Genomic DNA, 21665 nt, shown 5'->3' with positions numbered 1-21665 from the left:
CTCAAGGTTTACCTAGATATCAAGGCAAGCATCCCAGATAGTCCACTTTTCCCACAACGTAGCACAAACAAATCCCTCTCTCTACATGGACCGAGTATTATTTTAGTCACTCTTTAAAAAGGCAGACCCTCATGCCTTTATAAGTCAGATGACATCCAGAAGTTAAGCAAAACACTTGAACTGTGAATTTGTAGATGATGGAGGGTGTGCATACAAACATACCCTACACACCTGCTAGGGGACATTGAATGCTTATAACTTTATTTATTTATTCATTCATTTATATATATATATATATATATATATATATATATATATATATATATATATATATATATATATATATATATATATATATATATATGCAGCCCGCACTTAGCGACAGGGTTCCATCCCTGGCCGAGTACTGCTAACCGAAAATCGGCGATAAGGGCACCGAAAGGGTTGCTGAGCCAACGGAGAAAAAGTCCTGGTAGAAGAAACAGAAGCAGAAGAAGGACATGTTGGGATCCTAGTCCTCTTGGTGGACTGAGCGAGCAGGTCTTGGGTGGATTTCTTCTGCAACTCTCCTGTCACTCATTCTAAAGTCTCTTGTGGAAACAAGCTGTTACTGTCTAAGGGAGCGAACAGAGGGGAAGAACGCTGAGAGGGAGTGACCCTTTTAGAAGTGAACGAGCACCATAAACCCCATTTCTTAAGGATATCAGTAGTGAAAATGGTGGCTAGCTCATGGGCGCTGTCCCTCAGTGCTCAATCTGCGCAGGCCAGAACCCCCAACCAGTCTGAGGCAAAATTCTCTTGAAACGATGAGCAGTCCTCGATCCTCTTGGCTAACACATCCATGGTCGAATCGAGGAAACTCAGAACCTCGAAGACCTTAAAAATATCCTTCAGCAAATGGTCCAACTCCGATGAAGTAAACAAAATCTTGGGGGACGAGAAGGCTGACTGACGTGTAGCATCAATAAGACTGGAGAAGTCCCCTTGAGAGGAGGCAGAAACTCCCAAGGAAGGAGCTTCCCCAGTAGAATACGACAGATACTTCTGTCGTATCAGACAAGAAGGAGGCAGACAAAAGACTGCTTTACCCACGTCCCTCTTCTCTGACAACCATACATCGATACGAGCAAACGTCTTCCTGGAGGAGGAGGAAAGAACCATAAGCAGGAACCTAGTTGCTCCCGACGGATGTCGCATCATAAACTCCAAACCTGGAGAAGATGGGGCAGCTGGAGAGAAGGAGTCAGGATAGCACACCGAAAAGAACTGCAACAGTGCCGAATAGTTCGACGTGGGAGTGTCGCCCTCCGCAGGCTCCTCCTCAGAGGAAATCAGAGACATTGGAGGATCTGAGGGAACCTGAGTCACTGCAGATGGCTTCTGTAACAAGTTCAAGTAATTATCTGAGCAGCACTGAATAGGAACTAAGGAAGGATCCTGAACCACAAGAGGATCAGCACAAGATACACCGGGAACAGAAAGTCCCACCTGTGGCGCTGGACGAATGCTGGCAGGTAGACAAGCATCAAAACTGGCGCCCACTAACACTGGACGCTCAGTCCCTGGACACCCCCTCACAGATCTAACAGACAGATCTGAAGCCTGCAACTCAGACCTTGTGCGCCCAAAGGGAGGATGCTTGGGTGCTGCATGCTCTAAGACGGACACTCGGGCACTTATGTCCATGAGCTGAATGCTCCAAAAACACAAGATCGCTCTCGGGACACAGGGACACTGAGCACCCACGAGCTGGAAGCGCAGACATTGGGCACTCCAATGAATGTCACTCGGACACTGATCTCTCACAATTGGGCACTAAATTCTCAGACTCTGGGCCATTCGTACACTTTATGTCCATACACTGGACTAACTAGCACTTTCTTGGACACTTTGTGACGCTCGGATACCGAAAGGTTTGAGGAGACTCCCAAAAACTACAGGAGGGAAGAGGGCTACGAGCCCTATCCAACGCTTGCTTACGAGCCAGGGGAACGTCTTCATCCACTGGGGCGCCAGACCTTTTCAATGGCCTTGAAACATTGGCAAAGCGCTTTAGAGCCCCAGAGTCCAAGTCACTGGAAGGTAATGCATGCATGTCCAAGCAGATGCCTTTCCAACGGCAATCCTCCCAGGTCCTGGGATAAGTGGACAACAGGCTTGAATGAGGCAGCGACTACTCGTGGACAAACCCCACAGACCTCCCTTGGACTGCCAGTTTGCTTCCTCCCAGGTGAGCAAGGGGAGTTTAGCTGGGACCTTAGTCTAAGAGCATCAGTGGGACAAGTAGCCGGCCCCTCCACTGACACTGCACTAATACTGCTGAATCTGTCCATGAGGACATACCGAGTTCCCAATCTGGGAAACGGTGTTCACTGATAAATCAAATTTCTTATCAACACGTGCTTCTAAGCTGGCAATGGTGTTGGGATCAGAGGAATGAGAGCCAGGGATCGGAGTTACAGGGAAAATCGGAAAACTTGAGATAGGGAAAAAGCAGTCACAGGTGTTGCAAGAACAGGTAAATCAGCCACATCAACCCCCGGAGACAAAACCTGACTAGCAAAAGCCTTTGCTTCAGCCCTAGCAGTAGCTTCCCTAAGTCTATCACCTTTCTAGGTATGCATTTAGAGTCTTCCACTTCCCCTTATCCCAGTCTTGACATTCGTTACGGCAAAGTTCAGGAGAGCAAACTTGCTCCTGCCCGAACTACAGTGTGACTGTCATATTTGGTTGAAGTCAACTTATTCTTACAGACTTTATTACAATACCTGATACTAGAAAGACTAGAATCTGACACGATTAATCCAATCGAGAAGTCAAAATCGGGAAAGTCACAAAAAGAGAGTTTTGAATTAGCTGAGCTAATTGATAGTAGCACGCTACCAAAAACACAAAGTACTTCACCAAATGAAGAACAACAGCAACCATCCGGTGAAAAGCAAATTCAGAGCTGCCAATGACCAAGTGTTCAGTTGTTGTCAGGCAAAAACAAACTGAGCTCTTTGGCATGTTGTACTTATCCTTCCCTGACATGGGCGAGGCAGCATAACTACACCCAAAACAAAAGAGAGCTACCACAAATTTTAAATTTTGACCTGCTGTGTAAAGTAGAACCTAATACCAAAGTAATTATTTGGTTAAGTTACATATAAAAAATTAAAGTTTCTATCAAACAGGCAGTTACAGTTACATTTAGTCTCATTACAAGTTTCTATCAAACTTAATCTTCTGTAAAGTATGTGACTTCTTATACTCAAATTTATTTGCTTCTCCAAGCAGACAAACAAGACATCCATTATGATGCAGTACTGGATGACGGTTACTACCACAGGCAGTTAAGAGTACATCAAAAAGTTATTTGCATACATAGTAAAATTTACATAAACTCCATAAGCTAAAAGTCCCTCCTATGTTTTATTATTCCTTCATTCTACATGTGGAAGTAACCAATTTATTTTCCTTTTAATTATGTTTGCAATTTTTATAAATACATTCCGATAACAAATGACTTAACCGAAGACACAGACCAGCATTATGAAAAAAATATTTAAATTACTACAATCTCATTAACTTGACCTGTTATCACTTGTATCTAGAATCATATATTGGAGATAACAGATGATGTCAGCCAACTCTTGATGGTAGGGGCATACAAAAATATGGCTTTCATTATTGTACAGTAGTTCTTGATTACAACATACTACAAAATACATACTTACCAGGTATGGAGGTCATGGAAGAAGAAAATGTATACACCCAAGAGCTTGCAGTACAATTATTTTCATCAGAATTATCCAGGCAATCAATATCTTTGTTACACTCTTTTTCATCAGATACACACCGATTACCATCACACATGAATTCTCCAGGGATACAACCTATAATGAAAAGATCGGGGAAAAACTTAATTTCATTAAAGGCATGTTTAAAGAATAGCTCCAAATGGGCATTATTATTCATGGTGCATGCACATCTTTGTTGCCTCCAAATGTCTATTCTTGTAACATGAATTTGGCAAGCAAATTTGGCTAATATTTTTGGGAAACTAGTAGTTCCCATACCCTATCTAGTCATCCTTATGTGGAACCTACACCTTCAGCATCAACAAGAATCAAGAAAGCTAAACACTGAGTCAGATCTGGAATCTACTTCTGCATGCCTAACATGTTCACAACTGTGTCTTTCATTTCTGGTGTTGGTACCTTATGCCTTGACTAAATAAGCAGTCTTCCACAAGGTAGTGGGCACAATTAATAACTTTGCTATCATGGTACCCTGTGATTAAACCAGGAAAAATGTGCTGTATCAACAAATCAGAACCCAGTAGCTTAAGCTCCTCTAGGAGAGGAAGATAATCGAGAGAGAGAAAGAGAGAGTCATGTTTCCAACCATAGTCAATGACAGAGGTGCAGTTGGATGTGGAAAGAATGTTAGAAAGGGCCTTCACAATTTTATACACCACACTAGGTCAAGTCTATTATCAACGGTGCTCAACAATAAGGTTGAAATTTTTGTGAAGGTATGCAAGCACTACATCCTAAATACCTAACTGTAAAACTCAAAATACAGGGCATCTCAACTTAACAGACAGTTTGGGGGTCTGCCTTTCCTGGTAAGTAACAAAATCTGCTAATTAACAGAGATTTATAGATAGCCAACACAATAGAGTACCCTGGTGACTTCCACAAGTAAAAATAAAATCAATTTTCATTCATCCCTCATGTAGTGAAAAAAATGTCAAGAAAGGATACAGCCAAACTTAAGTTGAAGGTCGTCACTGAGGCTGAAGAAACAAATAAGGTGCAGGCTACACAATGTTTTGGACAGGAACACAAGACCTCCATAACGGAAGAAATTACAGTTTTGCTTCATTTAAAATTTGTTAGTGTAGATTTAGATAAGCTACATTTTAAAACCAAACTTTATTAATTTACAAAAAATGTATCTCTGAAGTATGCGGCATTTAGCAAATACAGTAATGATAATGATATTGGTGAACCTCAAATCAGCTGATGATTCTGAAAATGTAAACTTTACCAAAAGGAGTTTTTCCAGGCTGGGAGGTGGGGTTGGAATGCAGTGTAGGATGTGTGGAGAGAGGTAGGCAGGTATTTGACTTCGTTAGAGGATTTCTGTCTAATGTTTTTTATTTTTATGTTTACTCTTTTTCCACATCTTATTAAAGGATATTACAGTAACGTACTGTACTGTAACTTAATGAAATACATCAAGTGCAATATAAAAAATAAAGGACTGCATGCATGATAATGTTTATATTATATTATATAGTGTATCACCAACTTACAGCGGGTTCGATCACGTGGCACTTTTTCAGCGCCATTGACAGTGTTTTACAGGGTTGTAATTTGATGTTGCATCAGGTTACAGCACTGTAAGCCCTGCTGACAGCAATAAAGGCAAGAATAGGCATCAAGTTGATAGCGCTTACGGCACTGTCACTTGATGCAACAGCAAGTACGGCACCAAGCATCAAGTTACGGCGCTATAAGTGCCGTTAAAGCGCCGATATCAGCGAAACACTGACTTACAATGGAAATCAACTTACAACGCGGCGCTGGAATGGATCCCCCGCCGTAAGTCAAGGACCTACAAGATTACAATGATATGTGCTATATAACTGGATAAAGTCGGTCAGTTTTATAAAAATTATCATTATTTTAGATACAATTATATTATGTGGCTTTTGCAAACGGATACTGTTAGAATTAGAGAGCACATTCTTAAACAGTAAAATAAAATCACCTTAATAAAATTCATATACAAAATGTTTTTTTATAGATTTTATTAATAATTTGCAGTAGTAAGATTGTTCTCACACAAATGTATAATATGGATATGCATGGAATTACACTTAATTTAACCAATCATCTCAGAATTTCTTAGCACCTGGTTGCCAGACAAAAGTGATATTTTCACTTTAAAAAAATTACTTTGTAAGCGTAAATTTACCAATGTAAAGCATGCACAATACATGATGTAACTAATTTATACTATGCATTCTGGTTTGAATTTTTAACACAAAAGAAAAGACAATCACACATACTGTACTTTACTTGCAAAGCCAAAATGTACAAGTACATTTTATTTGCTGTACACAATGACGAATCGCTCAAGTAATGAAAGCCGTTAAATTGAAGTGCCAGGGTATTACATTTAAAAAAAAACTAATGAGAGAAAATCCTAGAAATTCAAAACCTGACCAAAGTCTTAAACTGTCAACCTAACTTAAGGGACAGAATATCTGATAAATGAACATGACTCAGAATGTTTCTGCAGCATGATTAATTTGGTTATGAATTGTAAGACAATATTCCTATTATTTTTATTTGGCACGTGTAGTTAAACAATATCAGGGTGATATTTTCAAAACATCTTTGCTTACTTAGTTGACACATCACCTATCTTTTTACTTGCCATAACTTGCACATACCTAATATGATGTTCATAAGTAGTGACGATGTCTTATCTGGAACAAAAGAGGTGGGACAATTATTATTTTTTAGAATATGAACCCTATTCATATGGAACAAGCCCACAAGGGCCAGACTTGAAATTCAAACTTCCAAAGAATATAGTGTTCATTTGAAAGAAGTAATAAAAGGTAACATGAAACACAGAAAGAAGAGATCACTTATCAGGAGAGGAAAAATTAACAAAATACCTAAAAAGATAAAAATGTAAGTAATTTGCTTGAACTTTTGAGGTTCCAATTGCACAACATCCTTAGGGAGACTATTCCACAATCCAAAAGTGTCAGGAATAAAGGACCCCTGGGACTGACAAGTCCAACAGCCAGGCACATTTACTGCATAATGGTGCTGCTGTTCATCAAATCTGGTTGATCTCATCAGGAAACGAGGATCAAGGATCAATCGAGAATGTGAAAGATCTGTTAAAATACAACTTACGAAAAACTGACAAGAGACCACCGTCAATAGTTCACGTCATAAGTACTAATGTTCAGAAACAAACCTACCACCATGAACTAATCTATCTAAAAGAGATAAATCTCTGGCAGAAGCAGATATTCACACCAGAGAACAATGTTCTGAGGGAGGAAGGACAAATGACCTAAAACAGGTTACAATGATTTTATCACCGTTAGAAATATATGACGCCTTATGTACAATACTTAACTTTTGTGTGGCATTTGCTGACACTTTCATTGCTTGTCTCAAAAGTAAGATGTGAGTAGTAAAAAGTTAATCCAAGAATAGTTAAAGCTTCAGACTCATTCAGCAGAGTCCCATCCACCTGAAGGGAGGATGGGGTGGACAATCTGTACATGATCTACCAATCAATAGTGGTTTTTGTTTTACTGGAGTTCAGCCTCATACCCCACCAACTACATCATTCATTAATCCATTCCATGTCACAAATGGGACTAAGGGCAGCTTCATTTTTCATTGGTGGAGACTTTACTACACCCACAAGTGTTACATCATCGGCATACTGAACTATCTTGTTTTCCAGGCCAACAATCATCACTTGTATACACTAAAAATAATTATCATCAGAATTATCCATACAGTCTATAACTCCACTGCATATCTTTTTGTACAGTAAACAATGATCAGCATCTCACTTTAATTCTTCTAAAGTGCATTTACGATCAAAGTCAACGAAAATCGGTTAAAACTTTAGCCACAAATATTAGTAAAACACTTAAAATGACAATGATCAATACTTGAAAAACGATGTTGGACTAAGGAAAGATCTAATTCATATCTAAGCATGTACTATACTACAAGAATATAGCATAAAACAAATTCCACAACAATGATTATCACAACCACTGTTTTGAGAGCCCCATGTCCAATAAAAACACCATCTTCTGATTAAGGTAATCAATAATGCATTCTTATAACCTCAGAAAAAGAAAAACCTAGCATCTCTGCTTTGCCCTCTACCTAGAGAAAACAAGGTCTCACGCGAGGGATTTATGGGGGGTGAGGGGAGGGAGGTTAGGAGGCGTGACCTCACATGGTCACTTTTTTCTCCTCTGCCCAAGCTCTATGCAAATACGTTGTCTCTTTTTAATATTAGAAAATTAGAAATTATGTTTCATTCTTTTAGAAAAATAAATCGCATACTGCCCAAGTTAATTTTTATACGTATATTCATCCAAGTAATTAAAACGAGTTTAAAAACGAAAAACTTTATTTTTTTCACGATTATTTACAACTCGCATATGTACTAAAGGTTAACAATTCTGTTACCAACTTTTTTATTTTGTTTGCCACTCTCTTTGAGAAGCTATGTCCCCCTTTAACCTGTGAATCCTAAAAAATAAGCGCGGCAACTCGTTCATTAGTCCAAGGCCATCCCCTTAAAACAGCTGGTTTCCAATAATAGTATAGTCTACAAGGTATTTGCACACTACATCTGAAATCTTAGATTTCTTTCAAATGTGTCCTGCAGGAGATTTTATAGGTATCGACAACAGTGGAGAAAACATAGTCAGTTTGTAATAAAGAGGTTTGGTTGAGATGGTATACAATTCGTCTGGTTCTGACTCACAACTTGGAGGGTCATATTGGTGACATTGGCGAAAAACTCTGTGACCATTCCCGACAACTTCTGGACGAAAATAATAAGCATTAGCAAGGACGAAGAAAATTAATGAGAAAAATATAATAAAGACGTGCACATTGAAAATTATCCGTTTACCTGAACAAACAAATACTTTCCTCTCAAGATTTGTCATTTATTTTTTACTATTGAAATTTTTCCTCTTCACTGTCAACCATATAAAAAATAATGCAAGGCAAGAGATTAGCACAAAACATCTTCTGCAATAACATACTCTGTTTCGCTCTCTCTCTCTCATATATATTATATATAAATAATACATATATAACATATATATATATATATATATATATATATATATATATATATATATATATATATATAATTATATATATATATATATATGTTATATATATATATATATATATATATATATATATATATGTATAATATATATATATATGTATATATAGGTATATATATGTACATATATGTACACATCGGAGGGCACTATAGTAGGCAGGAGAAGGGCGCAGGAACACATACAGAACCAGTACACACATTTATTCGTCTACGCGTTTCTTGACCCGTGGTCACATCATCAGGACATCATCTACAGTTATAAATTAAAAAGGGACATTCAGCATACATAGTTAAAATTAAATATACACAAAACATAAAAAAACTTAAAATAGAAAATCAGTTGAACTTAAACAATCGCACTTAAATACATTTACACATTAAAGAACCAATAAAAGAAAACTTAAAATGAACTTAATAAAAAACTGAACTTAATAAAAGGGAACTTAAAAATAAACTTAAAGGTAGAGCAGAAGGAGCACCTCTCAGGATGAAAGAGGAAAACACACTAAAAGAAAACAGCATAAAAACAGGAGGAGGAGGCGGACAAATGTGAACAAACAATCGCATCATGCTATGAACAGGGGAACAGCCGATGATTGGCAATTTAGCGCCGGTACAATTCTTTTGATGTTGAGACTTTCCAAGAGAAGCAGTTCTCCAGGTTCCTTAGCATGGCCAATTATTCTGAAGTTGTTGTATTCTATTGGCGTCTTGCAACCTCTAGCGTGGGATCTTATATTTTACCTAGCAATCAAAATTTTGCTAAGGAGTTTTCTAAAATTATTCAAAAACATATTGGTGCTCTTGACATTAAAGTAATACCAAAAAATCCTAAAACCATTGGTTCTTTGTTCCCCTTCAAGGATCGGCTCTGTCCCTTGATGACGTCGGGCGTCGTATATGAGTACAAGTGCCCCGGATGTAGTTCCGGGAATTATGTTGGTTCGACTCGGCGTCTCCTCAAGGTCAGGGCCGATTCTCACATGGGCGTGACTTATAGTACGGGTTGCAGATTGTCTAATCCCGAACTTTCAAATATAAGATCACACGCTAGAGGTTGCAAGACGCCAATACAATACAACAACTTCAGAATAATTGGCCAAGCTAAGGAACCTGGAGAACTGCTTCTCTTGGGAAGTCTCAACATCAAAAGAATTGTACCGGCGCTAAATTGCCAATCATCGGCTGTTCCCCTATTCATAGCATGATGCGATTGTTTGTTTACATTTGTCCGCCTCCTCCTCCTCCTGATTTTATGCTGTTTTCTTTTAGTGCGTTTTCCTCTTTCATCCAAGGAGGTGCGCCTTCTGCTCTACCTTTTAAGTTTATTTTTAAGTTCCTTTTTATTAAGTTCAGTTTTTTATTAAGTTCATTTTAAGTTTTCTTTTATTGGTTCTTTAATGTGTAAATGTATTTAAGTGCGATTGTTTAAGTTCAACTGATTTTCTATTTTAAGTTTTTTTATGTTTTGTGTATATTTAATTTTAACTATGTATGCTGAATGTCCCTTTTTAATTTATAACTGTAGATGATGTCCTGATGATGTGACCATGGGTCAAGAAACGCGTAGACGAATAAATGTGTGTACTGGTTCTGTATGTGTTCCTGCGCCCTTCTCCTGCCTACATATATGTATATATATACACATATACATATAATATACATATACATGTATAAGCACAAATATCTATACATATATATATGCAAATATATACATATATATGCAAATATATACATATATATACAAATATATACATATACATGCATATATACTGTATATACATATATACACATACATATATATGTACATATATAAACATATACATATACATATGTATATATACATACATATATATACACATATACACATACTATACATATACATATATATGCATATACATATAAATATACTGTACATATACATATACATGCAAACACATATACATATACATATCTATAAATATATACACATACATGTATACATATACATATAAATACATATAAATGTATATACATTTATATACAAACATATATACATATATATATAAATACATATATATTCATATACATATATATACAAAATATATATATACATACATATATATGCATATATATACACATACATATATGTATATATATAAATGTGTATATACATACATATATATATATATATATATATATATATATATATATATATATATATATATATAAATGGGCAGCCCTAGGTTAAGGGTGGGCTCGGTTATCGGCGATCAGGTTTTCTGGGGCTTGTCTAGTGACGAAAATCGCCGATTTCCGCTTATCGGCGCCGATACGTACCTAACATAGGTGCAGAAAACCCAATGTCGGCGCTTTTCGGCGCCGATAAGCCCCAAAAATCGCCAATTTTCGGTTATCAGCGATTTTCAGTTATCACACCCTCAGAACGGAACCCCCATTATATATACATTATATATATATTTATGTAATATATACATATATATACTGTATATTATATAAAAATATAATATATATATATACATATATATATATATATATATATATATATATATAATATATATATATATATATATATATATATATATATATATATATATATATATATATATATATATATATATATATATATATATATATATATATATATGTAATATATACATATATATATACATTTTATATATACTATATATTATATATATGTATATATTATATATATACAATATATATATATATATATATATATATATATATATATATATATATATATATATATATATATATATATATATATATATATATATATGTATATAATTACAACAATATATATATATATATATATATATATATATATATATATATATATATATATATATATATATATATATATAGAAATCATCAACACACAATCACGTATGGAACAGAAATAAATTTCTGACTCACGTGGGATCGAACCCAGGTCTCTCAGGTGGAAAGCAAGGGTGTTATCCACTGGGCCACACAAGTCTAAAAAAGTTGGAACCTGAGAGCAACTGCACCAATGAATTACCTGGGCAAGCTAACTGCTTGCATACCAGAAAAGTTTTCCCCAACTTCCCGACTCAGCAATGACCCAATAGACAACATTTCATTGAATTATCCTTCTGAGTGAATAAGATAGAAATCATCAACACACAATCACGTGTGGAACAGAAATAAATTTCTGACTCACGTCGGGATCGAACCCAGGTCTCTCAGGTGGAAAGCAAGGGCGTTATCCACTGGGCCACACAAGTCTAAAAGAAGTTGGAACCTGAGAGCAACTGCACCCAAGGAATTACCTGGGTTCGATCCCGACGTGAGTCAGAAATTTATTTCTGTTCCACACGTGATTGTGTGTTGATGATTTCTATCTTATTCACTCAGAAGGGATAATTCGAATGAAATGTTTTCTATTGGGTCATTGCTGAGTCGGGAAGTTGGGGAAAACTCGCTGGTATGCAAGCAGTTAGCTTGCCCAGGTAATTCCTTGGGTGCAGTTGCTCTCAGGTTCCAACTTCTTTTAGACTTGTGTGGCCCAGTGGATAACGCCCTTGCTTTCCACCTGAGAGACCTGGGTTCGATCCTGACGTGAGTCAGAAATTTATTTCTGTTCCACACGTGATTGTGTGTTGATGATTTCTATCTTATTCACTCAGAACGGATAATTCAAATGAAATGTTGTCCATTGGGTCATTGCTGAGTCGGGAAGTTGGGGAAAACTCGCTGGTATGCAAGCAGTTAGCTTGCCCAGGTAATTCCTTGGGTGCAGTTGCTCTCAGGTTCCAACTTCTTTTAGACTTGTGTGGCCCAGTGGATAACACCCTTGCTTTCCACCTGAGAGACCTGGGTTCGATCCCGACGTGAGTCAGAAATTTATATATATATATATATATATATATATATATATATATATATATATATATATATATATATATATATATATTATATATTATATAATTATATATGTATACATATATATATATTATATATATATATATAGATATATATATTATTAAGAATATTACCTCCTGCACCACCCTTTTTGCATTAAATTTAAAGTAAAAGGACTAAGTAATTAAATAAGGCAAATTTAGTAAGATTCACCATTAGAAATTCGCCCCTACAACCTCTCCCCACTGCCTTTTTTGGGGGGATACCACTTTAAATCCTTTTCTTGTCCAACTTGCTGTCAAAATCTCTTAATTCCAGGTGTGGCCTCCTGCCAAAAGTTAAATCTCGCCCGAGGCAGGCCAGCTGGCCGGCGGACCGCATGCGTTCCGCCATTTTGAATTTGAACCATGCAGCCCCGCAGTTCCCACATGGGGCAGAGTGACCACAACGCCATCTAGGAGGAAAAGCTGCAATTTCTGCCGCTATAAAAGAGCCCTGGACGCTACTCCCGGCATTACGGGCTGCTCTAGGAGCAAGAGCCCGTGCTGGCACAAGGCCAGCTAAATCTAAAACAACAATATTCCCGGCCTTAGAATTGTCGGCGCGAACAATGAGGACTAAGCTCCGTCCCTTTCCCCATTTGCCTACCTATGTAGGACACGTGGTGGGCAGAACAAAGTAACTTTTGATGTGAATTAATTTGCTCCCTCGCCGGCCCTCATAAGAAGAGAATTTCAGCTCATAAAGGAAGGTAATGTACCAGGATTTAAGGTTTTCGTCAGCCACGTCTCCTGTTATTCTCCAACTGTGTTTCCTTTCATTTCATAGTGCGATATAATCACAGTGAGACCTGTATTGCTTATATTTTGTGCTGTTTAATTTGAAGGCGTTTACGAGAAGAGTAACGTAATCATTTGATGTCCACACGGGAATCGAGTTCAGTTTAGGCATCTTTTGTGCGATTCCTAGATTCCATCATTACAGTGCTAGAGCTGGTTAACTAACAGTGTTTTAATTACAGATTAGGAGTTTTCACTATGGACTTGCGTATCACCTGTGTGCTTAGCGGCCCTCCTTACATCGTTTCAACAACTTTGAAGCAGGCACCCCATTTGTATTCCCTCCTGGAATTCCCCGTCATTTGCTTCGCCTCCTTTTCTCCAGAATTACGATACCATTCTTTCATTGTGTTTCTTTGTAAATATAATGAATTAAGTTAACCCCAAGAGTTTATCTAATCACCTCCCCCCTGAAGTAGCCTTCCAGGCATTTTTGTTGTTTGTAATTTGAGCTGTCCCCAAGGCTAGAGTCCAGATTTTTGTGGTAATTAAGGTAAGCTGTGCATCATCCTAGTATACCCCATTGATCTAGCAAGACCCCAGCTTTAAAATTACAACACTAGCGACCTGTTGCCGAGTATGCTTTTATCAGCGGAATAGCCACTGCTAAGCTGTTCTACATAATAAGAAACGAACTTTTTCTTAATTAGCGTAAATTCCTTATAACCGCAGAAGTGATCCATTTCAACAGTAAGTATTGTGTGACTGTGTTTATTTTTTTGTTAGACACGAACAAAATCGTGGCTGAAACAGAGTTAGGAGTTGTGAGAACACGTGCATGCAATCCACTCATCGAGAAGAGAGAGTTAGTATCCGTTACACAAGTTTTGATAGCCCCTGCATGAGGGCTTTCATGTTCTCACATAGTCAAGCTAGGAATTAAGAAGTTTTGAAAATAAAAAAGGAAATAGTGTGGATTTCCTCTTTGTGTTACCCAGACAATTTGTCGTCTTGAAATAGCTAGGGACATGTGTTAAATCCCACCTGGGTCAATCAACAATTCCCGTATCGCTGGTATTCAGAGATGTTAATCTCTCTCTCTCTCTCTCTCTCTCGTAGAGGTTAGGAATTCGCTAGGCAAAGATATTATTCTTCCTTATTGAATAAATCTCATAAATCCGAAAAAAATTGTTCAGGCCATGCGAGCCGAAAATCGTGGTTATTACTTGCATTTGTTTAAACTGCCTATAAAAGAAACGCACATGGTAAATTCCTTTCCATTCAATCTTTCCCTAGAAGTGAGCAAACCCTTCCGAAATTTATCGGTCGTATCATTAAAGTTCGCGCAAAAAAGCTTCGCTCTGCCAGGTGTTAGCTGAGCCGAAAGTGCAGTGTATTTGTTCACTGTATTTGTTCGTTGTTCTCTTCACGCGGTCCCATGGGATCGCTAAATTAAAGAAAATCAGGTCTCTAGAATAACGTAAATATTTCCTTTGCCTTTTTCCCTTAAAGACGTGAAAAATCGTTGAAAGAAAATTTGCCTATGCATGGTAAACTAAGAAGTTTTTTTTTGTGTATACTCATCATATTCTACCGAGTTTTAATTTTGCGCTTTGAAATAAGCACATTTCTTTCACGTCACATTTTATGCATTTTCTCTCTCTCTCTCTCTTAGTCGAGGAGCCAGCTACATCATTTATCGCATCTAATTGTGTATATTTAGAAGGAATTTTTCCTATTTGCCTATAGAGCAATACAATTTTATATTATTTGCTGAACTGCTAGCATTATCATTCGTTCTCACACTTAACTGCGAATTTCTCGAAGTACCGCTTCCCATTTGCCCAGAGCAATTTTATAATATTTGCTGCCACCGCCGGCATAAATCATTCCTTTGGGCACTGTGACTGTTTATGTCAGCCAGGAAATTCAAAGCATATTAAGCGGTACCCCATAAGTAAGCCTGTTATTTTAATCCCGCCAGCTCTGACAATTCTCTGCAAATGATTATTTAAGGCTTGCATTCAATAAATAAAATCCAAGTCCTTTTGAGACTTTATATTTGTGTATTTCACACACATCCAAGTCCTTTCGGGACTGATTATTCCAGTTCGTTAGAACAACTTTGAGTCTTACGAGACCGCAAATTGCTCATTTAGCACAATCATGCTACAGCCGGCTAAGTCCGTGTGTGACATAAAATCCAGTTACGTCTTTCGAGACGCATATTAAAATTCATTCACCATGAACAAGTCTTTTCAGACATACTGATTAACTGTCTTATTCAGACAAATCTATTCTCATTCATTCTGAACAATCGAGTGTTTCAGATTCGTCTTATCCATACATATCAATTTTAACAGTCTTTTCAGACACCCTGAGATTTGTCTTATTCAGACATATTAATTCTCGTTCATTCTGAACAACTGAGTGTTTCAGACACCTGAGATTAAGTCTTTTCAGACATACTTGAGTCTCTTCAGACATACTGAGCCTGTTCCCTCGAACAGCCCTGAGTCTTCTCAGGCATATTTGATTCTCTAACGGTTCAAGCCCATATAAGGATTATTTCAAGATGTCTACGACAACCAAAGCCCAACAAAACGAGGACTTCCAATTCTACATGTCTGCTGGAAAGGACATGGGACTATCAGGACAAGCCCTGAGGGAATGGGTCCATGAGAGGGTAGACGGTGCCAAGGCGGAAAGAGAGGCAGAAAGAACAGCTCAGGAGAAACGAGAAGAGGCAGAAAGACAGGAGAGGGAGAAAGAAAGCTCTCATCAGCTTGTAATGGCGGCTCAGAGTGGGCGCAGCACCCCAACGCCCTCTCCTCATTCAACCCTCAGCAGTGTAGGTTCCCTCATAAGAAAATGGGACGCAGCTGAGCCTGAAGCCTGGCTTGACCATATTGAAAAGATCCTGATGACCTATCAACCCTCTACTGAAGAAGTGTCTCTGATCCTGGGACAGCACCTTGAAGGAAAGGGCGCCATTGCATTTAATGCTCTCCCCCCCTGAGGATCAAGGAAATCTTGACCTTGTCCACCAAGCCATTATATAAGCTTTTGAAATAACTCCCTACCGTTGGAGGAAAAGGTGGAGAAATATGCCCAAAGAGTCAGGCCAAACCTGGTCCGGGTGGATCTTTATAAAGACCCAGACCTTAAAATGATGGCTAGAATCTCTCAAAGCCACTAGTGTGGAGGACATCCTCCAACTCATCCAGCTCGAGGACTTTTCTTTTATGCCCCACCAGCTCTCGCCAACCATCTCTGCGACAAGGCACCATTGACAGTGGTCGAGTGCTGTTGCTGGGCTGACACTTGGGACACCAATCATCCTCACCTTAGTTCCCATGGAAGAAAATTATATCCCTCTTCGTCTGCCTCATCCAACTCTCAGCACCCTCTCAAACCTGGGCAAGCCCCAAAGAAACCAGTGTGTGGATACTGCAAGAGAATAGGGCACCCCACTGAACAGTGCCATTTCAAGGCTGAGGCTCAGCCAGAAAATCTTTCTAAGTCCTCAAATGGGCCAATGCCCCAACGAGTCCCATCTGGCTCTTGGATGAAAAGTACAGGGCCTGCTTCCCCCCCGCCATCAACGGGGCAGTGCCAAGCAAAGATTAAAGGAGTTATTGTCCTGCTTGCAAAGTTTATGGACACTCTGCCCAATGGGCAAAATGCCCTAATAAATCAAGTACACCTGCCATTGTTTTGGCAGTTACAAATTCTAAGTCTTTGGGCCCTCCAGCCAAAGGTCCCATATATGTGGCACCCCCTCTAGGTAACAACCCCACATGCCAGGTCAAGGCATTTGATGACTCTGGTGCTCAAATTTCCCTCATAAGGAAAGACAAGGTTCCCTATGGAGCTAACATTAACAGACGTAAACTCGTCACAATTGTGCAAGGCCCGAGCCCAGTGCCAGTGCCAAGGCACCCAATCGATCTCCCTCCTGGAGATCCCAAAAATGGTTCTCAATCTCTGCCAGTGCCACTTGAGTGCACTGAGCGGTGCTAAGCTCCATCCATCCTGAACGGCGAGCAATCTCCAAATCCTATACCAGTGCCAGTGCCAGAGCACGCCCCAGGTCTCCATTCAAGAGATCCCACTTTGGATCCCCTCTCTTTGCCCAGTTTGGCTCCGCTACCACTGCTGGTAAGAGAGATGGATTCTTCTGACCACAGCGGAAGCTCCCTCAAAGGTGCGGCCTCGCAACCCATGCCTGAGCTAGACATTTCAACCTGCGAGCCTCCCATGCCCTCCAGAATACCTTCCTCCCTTTCCCAGTCCTCTGCAGACGAGTGTGAGTAAGGATTCTGCCACACCTCAACTGGCCGATGAACTCAGGCAACTGCAACGACTTGGATCAGAGCCTGTAAAGAATGCCCCTGCTCTGGCCATCAAAAAAGCTGACCCGGGTGGCACTAAGTTGTCCCCCTCGGACTTGGTTCATTTACTTTCTTTGGAAATATTTCCTTTGAAGAAGTCTTCGAGTGTATGGAGTGGTTATTAGAGACAGTATTCCTGAACTGGTGACGGCGCAATAATCCTGCAGCCAGACCTGACATAATTAGGAAGTCACAGTAGAACCACACCACAATGGATAATACATTTATAGGTTCATGTCTCCTGTTCTTTATTGCCAGACACGCATGGGTATCCAGAATAAAGAAACTATTGATAACCTATGACTTCACTTGAAAAAAAATTCCTGAGACACTATTGCCATGAGAGTGGAGGTCAGGCTGAGATATTGCTGGAGAAGGTGCAATAACCCCACAGCCAGGCCCAACATACTTAGGTAAGCCAGCTTCGAACCACAAGAATAATTTATATATTGTATTTGTTCTTGGATTGTTTTCTGTTCTTTATTGCCAAACTCTATGGGTATCTGGAATAAAGAAAATGGTTAATAACCTGTGACTATACCTTGGACCAAAAATTAATTGGGTTGTTGGGATTTATTTATCAACAGCTAAGCCATTTTGTCACCTGTCAATTTCTTTTGTAAACTCCTTTGAGAATGCAGCGGCTACGCTATCAAAAAACAGGTTTTGACGTAGGAAAACCTATTTTTGGTAGCTAGTGTGAGTCTTGAAGACTCACAGTGGCTACCCATTTTCCATGACAAGGAGGGATGGGATGGGGGTGAACATTTATTTTGCACAGACCTGGATGTAATGAAGATGGCGCCAACTTCTGTTATTGTCACATCTGTGCGAGTAAGACGTGTAGAGCCTTGGTAATCGTTGTAGGACAGGAGATAGAGCCCTCCTGTCCTGAGTCCTATATATTCTATCACTGTCCCAACAAGTACTATTCTAGTCGAGATCAACTATAACTGAAGTCTTTGTAACTGGTTGGTCTGTCTTATGGAGCCCTGGGGGGACCATGAGTGTTAACTCCTTTGAGGACTCACAGAAGCTACCAAAAATAGGTTTTCCTTCATCAAAACCTGTTATAATTTTTCTCCCAAGGTCTACATGATAAATATTTCTGCTGAATGCCTCCAGGTCCATTTAAAGTGAAAGACTCTAAAAAGTCTTGTACACTATTACAATTTTATGAAGAACACAGCATCTACTCTGCTTCATCCTCTTTCGTTAATCAAGAGCAATATTAAAGGGATGAAAGCCCTACCAGCCAAGGGTTTTTATAAATTTTGTGAATAGCATTTATAAGCTTCAAGTACACCCACCAAAGAAACCGATGTCGCCTCACCAGACCTGGCTGGAGAGAGAATGCCCTTTTTGCCCAGAAAGATGTCTTGCGTTCCAACTACCAGGACGTACTTAAATGGCTGTTTAGGACAATATTGATATGAATAGCCAGTTTCATCAATATTTATGGATTTTTCTTATAAATATGATACGAAATTAAAATAAAACAAGGTCATGAAATTTCTTGGTGATTACTTTCAAAACAATACACGATTACATTTATTAAAAGAATAAAAGGGCTCTCTCTCTCTCTCTCTCCCTTTAGTGTGCACCCTTTCCAAATCAGCAGTCCGTTATCGCACCCTCAGAATTGGAAAATAGGAATAAAAATATTAAAGAAATGCTAAGAAACAAAATCGATGTGATGTGTGTTGATAATTTTTTTTTCATTCACAAAGCTAGTGTTATTACTATTTTCGTTTTGAGAAAAAAAGTAATATGCATATAAAGAAATATATATGTCTTAATTATTCATATTCATCCTCGCACCCGTTAGGCACCTTCTAGACAAACGGGCAAGTGTCTGGGGGAAAACATGGTTACTACATCTGATAGTCAACAAAATGACGTCAGTAGCGAAGAAATAAAAATATCCCTGTCACACAACTTCTGTTGAAGTGTTACCAAAATTTTTACGGGTATTTCCTGGCTTCTGGCGTTATTTTGTTCGTCTGAAAGTCCCCTAGGAATCAGCCTTACATCCCATAGAGGAGCGAGCGCCCTGATTAAGAACACCTGAGATTAATCATACTATTGTTGATAACTATGTCTCGAGTGGTGGCTATTTGGGACGGTTCGACCATCTGCTATTATGGTTCTGTTCTCCGTTCAGTTTGCAAAGAACGAAGCTACTTTTTGGTTATATTTGATGCAGCATATTTCAACGGTTTTTACTCTCAAATTAGGGAAACTGATATCCATAATCACCATAACTTTTGCCAATGACGACTTTGGAAAAATACCCTTCCCCCTCGAGGCTCGAACCCTTAAACATCAGAATACCAGTTAGTGATCTTATCGGTTCAGCCATCAAATCTCATTAAAGTGTTGCATTATCGGGGTCGTGGAGTGCTACTGCACCTATACTCAGGGTTTTACACAACATGGGTGAACTAATTAAGCTCGAGGAAGACTTCGAGGACAACATCGAGAACGAGCTCGAGGACAACTTCGAGGTCGTCGACCTCGAACGACATCGAGGACGACCTCGATGATGACTTCGATTATGAGCTCGAGGGAGACTTCGAGGACGACATCAAGGACGACCTCGATGTTGACTTCGAGGACGAGCTCGAGGACTTCGAGGTCGTCGACCTCGAATGACCTCGAGGTCGACTTCGAGGACGACCTCGAGGATGACTTCGATTATGAGCTCGAGGAAGACTTCGAGGACGACATCAAGGACGACCTCGAGGTTGACTTCGAGGACGACCTCGAGGTCGATTTCGAGGACGACTTCGATTATGAGCTCGAGGAGACTTCGAGGACGGCTCGAGGACGACCTCGAGAACGAATTCGAGGTCGATTTCAAGGACAACATCGAGGACGACCTCGAGGTCGACTTCGAGGACGACCTCGTGGTCGACTTCAAGGACGACCTCGTGGTCGACTTCGAGGACGCCTTCGACGACCTCGAGGTCGACTTCGAGGACGACCTCGTGGTCGACTATAAGGACGACCTCGTGGTCGACTTCGAGGACGACCTCCCACTCTAGCTCTCTCCCGAATATTACTAGCATCGTATCTCTTGTGCCGATGCGTCGCCAGACGTGCATTGCTCTGGACTATCGATGTAAAGTAAGTTTTATCACTGAAGATTACATTTTTCCAGTCATCGATATCGTAAACAACATGTTGCAGAGCAAAGCCCAGACGAGTGTCACGATGCCATTCCTTTGACTCCTCTTTGACCACCGGAACATAGCACCTGATCCCACTCTCCTCAGTCGCTGTCTGGTTGTCTGTGGAGTGCACCGCAGAGATGCAATTCTTGCGTGATAGTTACTGAGGTTTTCAGGGGTCGTCTATGGATGCTGCAATAATTTGTTCCTCTTGTTGTCGTGTTGTTATGCGTGGGCGTCCTCTCCTAGGTCTATTTGCCAATGTTCCCTCTTCCCGCCATCTTGATATCCACCTTTGAACTGTGCGAGTTGACACTCCAACGCTCACGGCAATATCTCGTGTTGGAACACCACGCTCCCACTCACCAATGATCCGACCTCTTTGAATTATATGCTCAACAGAGTTGTCTTTGTTTGCCGCCGCCATCTCTACAAAAAAATGCCATATATAAGTATATATTATATAGATTAAGAAGACAACAATATGGTGGAGA

At 39.3% G+C, this 21665-nt stretch overlaps 1 protein-coding gene across 1 annotated transcript in view; it reads right to left on the bottom strand.

Annotated features, from left to right (window-relative positions):
- The window catches only part of LOC136853488 (sortilin-related receptor-like), a 159341-nt gene that overhangs the window by 100682 nt on the left and 36994 nt on the right, over nucleotides 1-21665 (bottom strand). The window contains exons 6-7 of the mRNA XM_067129110.1: nucleotides 6452-6487; nucleotides 3720-3878 (exon numbers count right to left, since the gene is read on the bottom strand). Of these exons, the coding sequence (XP_066985211.1) occupies nucleotides 3720-3878; nucleotides 6452-6487 (195 nt within the window). The remainder of the gene's footprint in view (nucleotides 1-3719; nucleotides 3879-6451; nucleotides 6488-21665) is intronic.

The sequence above is a fragment of the Macrobrachium rosenbergii genome, chromosome 3 (genome assembly GCF_040412425.1).
Source record: "Macrobrachium rosenbergii isolate ZJJX-2024 chromosome 3, ASM4041242v1, whole genome shotgun sequence".
NCBI classification, from domain to species: domain Eukaryota; kingdom Metazoa; phylum Arthropoda; class Malacostraca; order Decapoda; family Palaemonidae; genus Macrobrachium; species Macrobrachium rosenbergii.
This window is presented reverse-complemented; position numbering and strand designations above follow the sequence as displayed.